This window comes from Protopterus annectens, chromosome 10.part0 (genome assembly GCF_019279795.1).
Source record: "Protopterus annectens isolate FY-2018-M chromosome 10.part0, PAN1.0, whole genome shotgun sequence".
Taxonomy (NCBI): domain Eukaryota; kingdom Metazoa; phylum Chordata; order Ceratodontiformes; family Protopteridae; genus Protopterus; species Protopterus annectens.
Genome location: NC_056744.1, coordinates 952,201,993 through 952,215,828, shown reverse-complemented (window position 1 = coordinate 952,215,828; position 13,836 = coordinate 952,201,993). Strand labels below are relative to the sequence as shown.

Below are 13,836 nucleotides of genomic sequence, written 5' to 3'. Positions count from 1 at the left end.
ACAAAACAGTTTTGTTATGGAGATGATTGATGTAAAGGTTGAATTTTAACTTCTTTTTGAAAAAACAGGTTGTTAAGACATGGTTTTGTCTGTGCTATGGCCATCTCTGGTCATTTACATTTGGATTAAGGATGTGAAGTTGAGTTTCATAGTGCTCATTTGGAAGTCAACATGCTAGTGAGATCATTAGTATATGCATTACATGATGACCCAAAAGCAGAAAAGGAGGTCCACATTCTGTTTACAATAAAAATGGCAATAACTACCTGTGGTATAGCACAAAAAAACAGATCCTCCTGTTTTAAGGTATTCCTTTTTATTTATTTATTTTAGGGTGATGTTTCTTTGCTGCAATAAATAAATGTATAATTTGCTTAATAAGATGAGAAGAAAATGTGCCATGGATCATTTTGGCATAGGGTACCAGTTTACGTAAGGCCATCCCTGATTAGTACCCACTGGTTTTGCAGAGACCTGTGGTTAAAATCACATTATTCATCACAAAAATAGTTTGATTAGCTTCTTGGCTAAATTGTTATATTCCAAAAAACTGAAGCAATGATGAAATGCTTGAAAAACTAAGCAAAAATGAGGGATGCTAAAAGAATAAATGTCCTGATAATATCAACCATTTATTTATTAATATCCTTTTGCTTTAGGAGAAAGCAGTCAGTCACCTTTCAAAGCCTGAGTGTGCATGTGTGTGTGTGTGTGTGTGTGAGTGTGTGTGTGTGTGTGTGTGTGTGTGTGTGTGTGTGTGTGTGTGTGTGTGTGTGTGTGTGTGTGTGTGTGCGTGTGTGGGGGTGATGTGGAGTTAAGATTATTAATACTTTAATGATAGCCACAGAAACACCTTGGATAGTTTTAATGGTTAAAATGAATTTTCAACCATATAGTGAAAAGGCATAAATCAGTGAAAATTACCCACAAAATGACCTTAAAAAATCATTTTAAAAAGTTCCGTAACATTTTTATTTATTATTAAAGTATCTGTATGTCTGTCTGTATGTCATACATAAAGACATACGGACAGAGACATATGTACATACATACATAATGCATGTGCTCATTTTGCTTTGCCTTAGAAGGATAGCAAAGTCTGATTTGTAAGTAAAAGAAAATAGTGTTGACGTTTATTTCTTGGAGTTAACCACTTTAAATGAATAAACCTTCACGAATTTCAATAAAATATACCAGTTAATATAGAGATTTTAGCAAGGTAATGCTGTACATTTGCTTGGAGCCTCTATGAAATGACTCCCGGAGTCAACAGCTCAGCTGTGTTTGTAATATTTTTATGGAAACATTTCCTCTATTGTCACATCTAATTACTCCATGTATGTTTTGTTTGATTTTCTTCTTCGTGCATGGAATGAATTGACAGTATCCTCAGGATTTGCTAAATTCAGTTTTCAAACATTCCCTTTAATTTTAAGTACAAACATGAAATAATGAGTGGTAGCATAGCCCAAAGTGCATGTATCAGTAAAATAATAAAGCGTATGATTTCCCCCTAAGTTACTTGTTTAGCACTTCACATTTCAATGTTGCCTAAGCAAAATTTCAAGTTAAACTAAAAGTTCAGCAATCAGTTTTTAATTCACATAAAAAATAATAATAATTCACTGTGTTTTTGTCATTTCAAACAGGGTGAGAAAGGACCTCAAGGTCCAGCTGGCCGCGATGGAATCCAAGGTCCAGTAGGTCTGCCTGGTCCTGCTGGTCCCCAGGGCCCCCCAGGTGAAGATGGTGATAAGGTACATGTTATCTGTTATTTTCCTGGTATTCTGCAGTCTGTGTTGGTTTAATTTCTCAACATTTTACTACCATTTATAACCAGCAAGTCTAATTAGTAACAAGTGTAGTGATCAGTTTGATAGCACTGTGGGGCAAAAAGGACAGTATTCTAAACTATAATCCAAAGCACAATAACGTTCCCCCAGAAGAGCAGCGTTCCTGTATGTAACCCAAATAACAAAGTCCAAATAACCATAAACAGGAACAAACGGCTGCACATACGACAGTCTGATAAAGCCAATCTGGTGAAAGCGCTAACTGTGTCGAATAAAGAACGTTCAGTTTTATTGGTGTGACTTGGATGTGTTTTTACAACGTTTTATTTCATTTTCGTATGTGCAGCCATTTGTTCCTGTTTATGGTTATTTGGAGTATTCTAAACTATGGTTTACTTCTGATGCACACTTTACTCAGGAAAAGGGTAACCCACAGCAGTGCCCATTTTTCGTGGCATGTTATTATTAAGGAGGAAATTAATGACATAGCAAAAACTAATAGGTTGCATACATTCAAGTGTTCATTAATGCTGACAGCTGCAAACAGACTCGTGTTGCTTTTTACATTGTTATGAAGCGGCATATTTTTTTACATCTTCCAGGCTTTTTTGCCATATGGTACATTTGAAAAATATGCTTGAGTTATTTATTTTAAATAAAACCTTTCATGAATGAGTTCACACACTAAAAGTGACAGTTACCTGATGAGCACGGATTGCAGTATTCTCAAACTGACCAGTATTCACAAGCTTTTGTATGCCATCAGATGACAGCTTCACCAGATAAGGGAATTTGAATTACTGATATACTTGCTGGCTTATCTGTTAGACTGATGCCATTTCGTTTTCAGTGCTGAAGTTATGTTACACTATTAGAAAACCAATTATTTTTTTTCACTGTGCATAGACATATTGCAGTTTGTTCAGTGCTTATTTTGATATATGAGCCAGTTATCCAGCAAAACATTGCCTATGTTGAATGTATCATGTCATCCTTTATTTTTAATTGTATGGATACAGTAGGCTCAGTCTGTCAAATATCCTATGTATACCTTACACCTTTTTGATAGGCATGCAACAAAATAATCCCTTCCTGCCTTGTCCACACAACTCAGTTATTTTACTAACCTCTGAGAGGCTGTCCACGAGCCTAGCATGACTTGCACTGAATGACCAACGGAAACATTTTCTTGCCACATCATATGATTATTGTACTTTGGTGATTCATTCCTGTTTTTATACTTCAATACTACTCTTGTTGGAATTATAGAAAAACTGCATTAGGTTCATTACTCTGAAACACTGATAGATCCTTTTGTAAGTCTTCATAAAATCTATATGTTTTAATACTAGATTTTCAATAAAAAGAGTTTAGAGTTCCTCATGAATCTGACATTTCAATGTTTCCAGAAAGTCCAAGCAAATTATTTTTGCATCTTGACTGTTTACTTTGCCTATAACTTTATAAACTATGTGAAAAAATATTTTACACTGTTTACTATCACTGCTTAAAATTAGTTCATGTTTTTTTTTCTGATTAGTTTCTGTCACTGGACGCTTTCTTTGTTATGTTATGCAAAATATTTGAGGTCTGTCACAACTCTTAATTTGCTGTAAGCTCCTGATATTTACTTGCACTGCATTTGAATATAATATTTACCATTGAAATTATATATCCCATGAAGGAAAACTGTGATAGGATTAGGAAATGCTTTTCTAATACAGAAGGTGCTTCCACTTTATAATTTTAAGACTTTAGCAGAGAAAATTATTTTTTATTTTAATTTAACTAAAGAATAAACCAAATGTGACTGAGATGTAAAAGAGAAAATAACAGAACAACAAAATGTTTCCAAATGAACGTAACAAGGCAATTTATTTGATTTATTTAATTCAGTAATTTGTGTCTTTCTTTCTTGAAATGTTTTGTTTGCCGTTAATTTTTCTGTTTTAATTTGAAAAGGAATAGATCTTTTTTGATGTGCAGTGATCTGTTCCAGGTTCCATTAATATAAAATGTTGCATTATATGATGTTTGTAGTACTCACAGCTTAACAAACTGCATTATGTGGGCAAGACAGTATTACTGTTCTGCAGTCTGTCTAGTTTTTTAATATAAAGATTATTTTCATATTATAGCTTTATTAAATGATTATCTGTACTGCAACGTTATATTCAACAAAAAATACATTTTACAGGTTGTGTTATGGAAATATTAATCATATCTAAAATGACAGCTAATTAGATTCACTAGAATGATTATTTGACACCACTACAAATGAGACAGGCTTCATAAAATAATATTATCAGTATTAAAAAAGCATACAAAATGATTGTGTACCTAATTAGTGTGGAGTTCTCTTTTATTAAGCCATACTGTTAAACAAAGTATTACTTTGGCTAAGGGACTGCAAGACTTACAACATATGATCTGTTTAAACCTACAATTTCAGCTGTTCATCTGATCACTGATTATAAAAACATTGCACCGAAACAAAAATTGTAAAAAACGGGGGATAACACTGATCAACATGGACCCATTTCAGGCTTTAATAGGAGGCAAAAGCACTGCCTGATTTTATGTCTTCTTGTCCAGGTCACACAGTAAGCAAATGGAGGTTGGATGAATCAAACTTGGGATTACTGCAGGGCTTAAATATATCAGACATAGTCTTAAATCCCTTTGCCAAACTATTTTCATAATTGTTTTAAATGGATGGATCTCATCATTACCTTCATTCTAATATGTTCAGTAAGCATTGCCTTAAAACCTTGTATATTCCTTTAAAACATTTTCACTATTACAAATATCACATGTTAACAATAACAATAATAACAAGTGCACATGTTAACAATAATAACAAGTGGTTATAAACATGATATGGCTTTTATTCTCAAACAGTAGCAGTCATATACTTATTGTCAATACTTGCTTACTCACTTATTTTATTAAGCAGACAAATGAACTTGTCTGTATCAGTTTGTTTTTATCTGCGATCTTTATTATGAGAAGAATGGTGAATGCAATGGACAGTTCTGAGCATACTGCCAGCCAGCATATTTTGAGAGATAAGAAGAAATGGAAATGCATGAAGAAAACATTTGTTTTCCATAAAGATAAAATAGCCAAACATTAGGAATGAACGTTCAGCCTTAGAGACAGCAATGCCCTGACTGAAATTTCTATTGCAGTAATCCAAACAGATGGGTTTTTCCTGCTGACTTCTGGCTGGGGTACCAAAGTCTTGAGCACAAAGGCCTGGCAAACAGAACAAACTTTACAATCATTACAAAAAATAGCAACTCACAAGGGTAAATACTCTGAAACCCACCAGCAATCCAATAAATAAAACCAACAACTCAACAGGGTAATGGAGTAACACAGAGCTGAAAAACTCAAAAAACATCCGCCGTAGTCGTAACAGTTTATTCCATATAAAAAAGACAAGCAAGCTCTTTCACCCAGTAAGGCTTCATCAGATCATACAAAACAACTGAAACGACATCCTTTTATATCTAAAACAGCAGGAAAAACAGCACTTAATTAGTTCTTAAAGAAACATCCAAACAAATAAAACTGTTCTTTACAAAAATAATAATAACAACATATAACAAAAATGCATATGATGATGAAGCCCTACTGGGTGAAAGTGCTTGCCTGTCTTTTTTATATGGAATAAACTGTTATGACTACGGTGGATATTTTTTGAGTTTTTCAGCTCTGTGTTACTCCGTTACCCTGTTTAGTTGTTGGTTTTATTTAAACTTTACAATCATGTTCTGCGCATAGTCAGAAGAGGCACTGGGTAAGGAAATCTTTGCATGGAATTTGCCTACTGTACTTAACTTACCCCTCCTAGCTGACATCTAATAAAGTACAGAAAAACATTTTATTCAAGAAGGAAGGTTCTGCTAAGAGGCACTTATCTAAGTCTGAGAAGCTAACTATCAATGACCACGTAAAGATGAGACCAATAGGTTCAATCAGGTCGGTAGTGATATAGTCAGAGGATTTACAGTCTTACATCCATCTATATACCCTTATGCTTAGTAGCTAAGGTCATACATTGGACATATGCTGCAGGGAAGGTTTAAGCTTTGGTAGCCTGGACAGATGTCAGGGGTGAAAACCCACCTGTTTGCAATACTGAAGCAGTGTCTAAGTCTACTGTTACAGTAAGTTCTTACAGAACCGAACTTTCTTGACCAATGAACCGTCATACTGACCAGCATTAGCTTTTGGTATTTTTACTTCCAAAGCTGCTATCAGGTCAGCAGGGATCAGGTTCTTCTAAATTATTGCTATTGATTGTCTTTTATGGCAAGTTTTTTCAGGATCTCCCAACAACTAATATATGGCAGTTACTGTTGGAGAATAAAAGTCATATTGTTTAAGTTGTCCTGCCAACAACTGTTTGCAAGTGCCAGATGGCAACAGAGCCTCAGTATAGAATATTATCAAACAATGATACAAAATGAGGTAACTTATATCTTTAGCACTGATATCTTAGTATTTTATTTTAAACCTTGTGTGACAAAGTATTTTGCTACCTCCTGAATGCCCACATATACAGTGCTGCCATACAGAAATTTAAAAGATGAATGTATACCTCAGCACAGAAAACCATCTCTCTATGGCTCTGTGGCTGTCATACTATAAACAGTTAGTACCCCTTGCCATATGTGTGGTATACTCCAGACATCCGTACATTCAAAAATAGTGCTGGAGGTGAGATGCATATACTGTAATGATTAAGATTTATTGCAAACATCTTCAGCTGCTCCCAAACAGCACAATTTCAAGTAGCAGCAGATTGGATTGTTACACCACTGAGTAAATATGCATTTAATGACTTTTCTGTAAAAATAACTCACAGTTATTCAAATTCTAAGGACATAAATCCTGGCAAGCACTGGTTTAGTTCCTTACTTCTCCAGAAAGCATTCAAACATTTCCTCAGTTTCCTGCTTTATGATGGCATGCATGTACTTAGGAATATTATAGTTGTCTGACAACTATGAGAGACTCACTTCAGGACATCTTTTATTTAGCTAGCCTATTCCCACACCCTTAGATTAGTCATTTTGCAGCTTGGAGATACCTTTGTAACAAAGCAGTTTCTTTGTCAACATGTATTCTGCTGAAGCTTTCGCCTTTTTGCTCCTTTTACCACACTGATGTACCATTGCACGTACTACTGTACTGCAGTGAGAATATTTGACAGCTTTACAGTCCTCCTCTACTGCATACAGTGTTTACCCAAGCACAGAATTCTTTTAAGGATGAATCAGTGCATCACAGAACATTTGTTGTGTGTAAATGACCTTCCTAGATGGTTGCCTCTGCATAAGAAGGCTAACTGTCTCCACAACCTCCAAACTGCAACTATTCTGTTAATTTTCTTCTTTAGTCATTGTCTGTCAAGGCAGGCAATAGCCTGATTTTTGCCAAAAGCAAACTAAAGCATCTACACTTAAAGTCTGTACTGATCTCTGAAATGTGCAAAGTCCTAATTGGTTCTATAGCTAGGCTGCCAGGCATCCTGGGCAAGCCCTTATTTAGTGTCCTCCAGTCCTGACTTGAACACCAGGTTTAGAGACAAAAAAGATTTGCTAATCTAAAGTAAGGAGCTCCATGTCACACTTTGAAAAACACACCAAGTGTCCTTGTTGTTTAAACAGCAGTATTCATGATGGAAAATCTTGTTTGCCTAAGTATTTTTTTTTTTGTCACAGGCAGGAGTACTACATGGGGAGACTTAAAGTTAATCAGTGTTTACGCTAAAGTGTCAGTTATGTCCTCCAGCTGCTTGTGCTTGGAGCAGCCACCCGTATCTCCCCAGCCTTATCATGGCTCGATTAAATGCTCAGCTCCCTTGAGTATCTGCTTTCTGGTTTCTTTACAAACAAGGCATTTTCTAAGTAGTGTATCATCTATGTCTGTAGGTCGTCTACTGCCCTGATCTTTTCAAAGATATGCAAACATTTCATAGTACAATGCAGGTCCCATGGCCATTATTTTATCCTTGGAATAACCATCCCAGGATACAGAACCCAGTGACAGCCAGTCTTCTTTCCTGACTGAAAATCTGACAATAAATTCAGAATTTTCATTTTTGGGGGAGGGTATTGCTTTGCTATGGAGTCAAAAGGGACTGCTGTATGTTTTTTTTTTTCTTTTTTTGGTGTACTACTAATCAGTGAATCCCCTTCTGAGGTAGAAAGGTGATATATCACTTTAAAGTTTTATTTTTACTTTTTGAGTAATAAGCCCAGTGTGGATGCACAAAACAACACACTGACTTGACTATAGAAGGGCTCACTTCTCTCCCTGATACAATTTTTGACAGTGAGTGCTTTTTATCTACATTACTCTGCACTGCACTTAGATTGTCACAACCTTGCACTATTTTGACTACTAAGAAAAATAATGGGAAATCCTCTAGGAAACATTTGCACAATCATGTCTGTGCTTTTTTCATGCCCCATCCTGCTTAGCTGTCCTACTAACTGAGTTGCTGTCATATCTATGGCTGGCCCATATTTATACCTGATAAGATCCTTTTTCCCCTTAACTTAATTGACTCTAGGCACTATCCATTGCCACGTTCCTCATCTGACCGCTTGCCCAAACCAATGTTTATCTTTGTTCCCTTCTCCAGTGAATGGACAAGAATCAAAATATTAAAACATCCTTAAAATGGTTACTGTTATTTACTCCATCTTTTAAACTCATAAGATTCAGACAGTTTTATATGTATTTATTTTTTTACTTTGAATAAGTAGTATGTGTGCCTTGTCTCTCAAATTAAAACCTTTATCACTGGCCAACCAGTCCAAGGTGACCACATGATTCATACAGTCATATCCAGCATCCTTAATATACCTTTTATGTGAATGTTTTGAAATTCATCACAGCTAAACTATACTCCAGTAGTGTATTTCTCTTATATGACTACTTAAGCAACCAAACACATGATTCTTATTAACTGTGTCACAGGCAACATAGGCTCTACTTTTCATGCAGTCTGGACTGAAACAGTCTTGAACATCAGAAGAACAATTCACACTATATTTTTCTTATTTAGGTTATAACAGTATTTCCAGTCATCCAGTATTTGTTTTTTTTAACACATTACTAAATTTCTATCTGCTAATTTCCTGTTAAAGAAGTTTAATGCTGATGACCTCAATTAGTAGCACTTTTCTTTGCTTGTGTAACTCACAATGAAGTGTGAAACATGCTTAAATTAAATTGTATACAATAAGCTTAAATTTATGCTGACACCTCTTTATCCATTGTAGCAATTTCTTCCAGCTTTCCTTATTATACATACTTAATGGTTCATAGGCAACACTCATTGAGGTTTCTTTTTGGCAAGCTAACTTGATATGAGATTCCTATCTTTTTATGGTGCTACTATGCTTTTCTTTCATTCCTGATGATTGATACTGTGGGAGTAAAGCTTCTTGACAACATCAAAATGCCACTGCAATAAAAGATAATGTCTTGCACTGAAGGAACTTTTTAACTCATGCAGACCATCTTTCCCAGACTGTTTATCACCCTTCCTCTTACCTGCCCTCTAGCTTCATTGTCTCCATCCTCTATTTTTTGATTATATGCTGCACACCCAGCCTTGCAGGATGGGCTGTACCCAGCCTTGTAGGAGGGGCCAGGCTACACAGTGTCTCTTAATATGGTGTCCCCATCCTTCTCTCCTCCTCTAATCTACCTTCTAGTGTTAATGTTCCTTTCCTGTTTCAGCATGTTTCCTCTTTCAATCCAAACTGTACTGTTTCTTGTTCACCTGGTTAGTCCTGTGTATAAAAAAAGTAAGGGTGACAATGACAACCTTCTTCACAAACTGCCTTTGTGTACCTTGAAGTATGGCCATTGAACAATTTATCAGTTTATATTGATGAATGAATACACAGATGCATGAACCGCTGCATATGCATATATATATATCTATATATCTATATATATATATATATATATATATATATATATATATATATATATATGTGTGTGTGTGTGTGTGTTTGTGTATGTTGAATTTCTTCTCTGAAAAATGAAAGATATAATAGAGGTCTGCAATGAAAAAAGTTGTAGAATGACATGCAAAATAAATAGGAAACAGAGAGAAGCACTATTAAAATCCTAATTGTTAGTCAATAAAATAGTTTTCTAGCAGTAAGTGCCATTTGTTGTATGAAAAGCATAAAAGAAATTTTCTTTAAATGCCTGTATAGCAAAAGTAAGAGCTATGTTATTCTGTACATTGCAGTTTAGTAGTCAATAACAAAATGAACCTCTTCAGAGTAGCCAAGCAATCAATACCAAAATGCCCTGAGGCTTTTTCATTTCAAGCTGCCATATAGAAGAGATGACATAATAACATTAAAAAGGTGATTTTAAATACACTTGGATATTGACCATGGGTAAATAAATAGTATGATTTTTCTGAGATGGAAATTTAACCTTTTTTTTCCTGTTGCAGGGAGAAATTGGAGAGCCAGGTCAGAAAGGCAGCAAAGGTGCTAAGGGTGAAAATGTAAGTGATCTTTATGTGCTTGTTTGAATATTTTTAAATTATTATAATTTGTTTTACTGTTTAAGTGAGCATTCATTTCTGTTCTTGCTAGGTCTCAGCAGTTTTGCTAATGAAAATTGCGGCATGGCATATTAATCAAGTGCATTTAAAGTACACAGGGTGATATAAATGCATTTTATTTTTATTTGCTTTTTTCTAACTAGTGATATTTTATTTTTTGTTTACAGATTTCTCTTCATTATTTCCAACTGTCAGCAAAATTTTAAATACATTTTCAACCATGTGCTGTACATTTCTTAATTATTAGCTCTGAAACATCTGTGGCTGCACACACATACAGGAAGCACAGACTATCTAAATTTCCTTTTTCACATCGTCAGCACAGCACACATACATTGTTTAAAAAATGAAGACATCCTTACAATTTTACTTGTATAGAGTCCTGTAGTTATAGTTATGAATCTTTGAGCATGGCAACTGAAAGTCATCAGATAAAGCACAGACCAGGTGGCTCAGCGGTCTTGCTTTTGTACCAATTTAATTAATAGTACTACAGTATCGTTATACATTGTTGTCACTTTCTCCGACTTGTTATGCATTCATTATTATTTTTCTGGTTTTCCACAGCTTCCGTTTCACCTGAGTGTCCTCGCTCAGAAACCCCTATCAATGATTTATCTCATTGTGTTCCATTTATTCAAAGCACAGATGCTTTAGAATCACTGACCCAGTGAATTGCATGCACTGAAAGTTATAAAAAAGTTCTGGGTTCATATTTTACTGATATTATTTATAGTAAGTGCTGCTTTTTTACATCACACAAATATTGTTTTACATGTAGATGTCAACAAAGTGTAAAAGAACACTGACTGTACATAATACCACACACTGGGATTCTAGATTACTTCAATACATGCAGAATGATACAATTTAAATGTAACTTAATTGTACCCTCTTTTAAAAGCAATCATTGGAGGAAGTTCAGATAGGGGTTTTCATGCCCTTTTCTTGTGATTCATTGTAAGAGTGACTGTACATTAAGATGATGTCATTTATGGATCACGTCCCTTGATGTGATCTTTATTCAGTAGCTGGTGTTATATCTAAAAATCCATTAATATAAATGCTCAAAATCCATTAAAATGTCTCTTTTATTCCAAAATTGAATGTACTCAGCCAGAATGAAACAGAAATTGATTGCAAGACATCTCATTCACTGCAGAGAATATTAATTCACTTTGGCTTCACTAATGAAATAGCCGTTTGACTAATATTCTACTCTGCTTACAGGAAGTCATGGTTAATAGACAGTGATAATCTAACTAGTGATGCAGTCTAAGCCATATTTTCACAATGTTTTGATTATTTATTGTTTTTTTTATACTGATCAGCATTTTTTCTTGCTTATCCTTTAGGGTCCTCCTGGTCCAGCAGGTCTTCAAGGTCCAGTTGGCGCACCAGGTCCAGCTGTAAGTAGCTCTTTTGTAATAGCCATTGTATGCATTAAAGTTTGCCCACACTTACTGAAAACAGTTTCATGAATGTAGAATAACTGCTTTCTCAGCATGAGCACAATATGTGTTAGCTCTTTGCTATCATCTGGATTTCTGTCCTAAAAATAATTATATTGGACTTTATGCACATTTACAGTGATAGCATTTAATATGTATGTTGCCTCCGTCAATTAGATGTCAGTTTTGGATCAATAAATTTGATATATTAATTGTGATTGTTTAAACATTGTGTACTAAAGTAATAACTGTGAGTGATCATTATTTTTATCAAATGTTACAGTGGTCATTTTGCCCATTTACTGCTATAAAGCATTGAATAATGTTTTATGTTAATTGTAATGGAATGTTATATTATGTTTAAGAGTAGCAAACAGTGGATTCAGATGAAAAGTCAAGGCTTTCTTGAGTTTTATGATGATGTGCAAGTGATGTGTGTGTGTGTGTGTGTGTGTGTGTGTGTGTGTGTGTGTGTGTGTGTGTGTGTGTGTGTGCGTGTGTGTGTGCGCGTGTGCGTGCGTGCGTGTGTGTGTGTGTGTGTGTGTGTGTGTGTGTGTGTGTGTGTGTGTGTGTGTGTGTGTGTGTGTGTGTGTGTGTGTGTGTGTGTGTGTGTGTGTGTGTGTGTGAGAGGTAAGGCATCATGGACATGCACATGTGATATTGATGAGAATCGAACACCTGCACATTCAGCATTCTACCATTGTTCATTCTATTAACTACTAGTTGTGTAGGAATAATTATAATCTGGGCAAGGAATTGAAGGCTCCTTCATTTTCTTCTGATTTTTCTTTAGCTTCCTGAGGTTTATATTTTTTGACAGGGCATAGTCAATGAATTTATGACTGATATGGAGCAACCAGATTAAACATAAGCATGGCACTTGGAATGTTGTTTATACTTATCAATACCTAGTTTACTAATTTTTGCCCATTATAAAAATGTTATGTTTTGCAGCTTAATAAAAGTTCCATTCACTCTGATCCTTTTATTCTGCAATGTGAATTATCAGAGCACATTGTGTAAATATGATTTTACTTTAATATCTTTAAAGTGTGTATATGTTACAGAAATTGGATCGTTTCATTAGCGTTCTTTACTCTAATGGGTATTTTATTGCTGAATGGAGTAGAATTGTACAGCAGGTCTACTTATGTTGCTGAAGCTAACATTTGCCCCTTGTTGTCTAACCTATCCAGTTTGTAGTTTAAGAAACTTCTAAAAACCCACCTTGCTAACTCCTGGTTCTGCTCCTGTTACACTCCAGCAAAGACCCACCAAACCACCCTTCTACCCCCCCCCTTGCACTACTGCACTAGACTACGTCTAGAAACATTGAACTCATTCTCTTAATTCTTTGCATATTTTATGTCAAAATTTATCTCTCTCAATTTCTAATGTTGTCTCTGTTCAGAGTTATGTGCCCCGAATATAACTACAACCCCTCACGATGTATGAAATGTTCTTGCTGTATTTCCTATTTTATTAATTCCTGATACACTATTAATGTTTTAAAGTTATGTATCAATTTAATTTTTGAAAATTATGTTCTACTAAATCATGTACTGTATGACATTGTAGCTTTTGTCCCCGGGCCTCCACTGAAGAAGGACACATGCCCAGCTGGACTTTCCCAGTAAACAAATGTAAAATAAAATAATAAATAAATTCAACATATGCAATAATGCAGCTTTTGTCTTCCTCATTCCCCGAAAATTATTTATCAATACCTATGTTGTGAAGTAATGAAGCAAAACATGTTTGTACAAAATGAAAATTGGTGGAGCTACCGTTTTTTTTTTTATTTTTGTTTTTATTTTCTTTCCCTCCATTACTATCAGGCCATGTCATCCATGTGCCCAGGACACTGAGAGATGAAACAAAGACAGCATGTTTCCCTATGTCTGTAATTTCGATTGGGTTACAATACTTTTGTGCTATTATCAACCCCATGGGTGGATGCACAATTTGGTGCAGT

At 35.1% G+C, this 13,836-nt stretch overlaps 1 protein-coding gene across 7 annotated transcripts in view; it reads left to right on the top strand.

Moving 5' to 3' along the window:
- COL11A1 (collagen type XI alpha 1 chain) overlaps positions 1 to 13,836 on the top strand; it is a 625,054-nt gene that overhangs the window by 508,023 nt on the left and 103,195 nt on the right. For all 7 annotated transcript variants that reach the window (XM_044085726.1, XM_044085723.1, XM_044085729.1 and 4 more), the window contains 3 exons: positions 1,650 to 1,757; positions 10,297 to 10,350; positions 11,766 to 11,819. In XM_044085726.1, the coding sequence (XP_043941661.1) occupies positions 1,650 to 1,757; positions 10,297 to 10,350; positions 11,766 to 11,819 (216 nt within the window). The remainder of the gene's footprint in view (positions 1 to 1,649; positions 1,758 to 10,296; positions 10,351 to 11,765; positions 11,820 to 13,836) is intronic.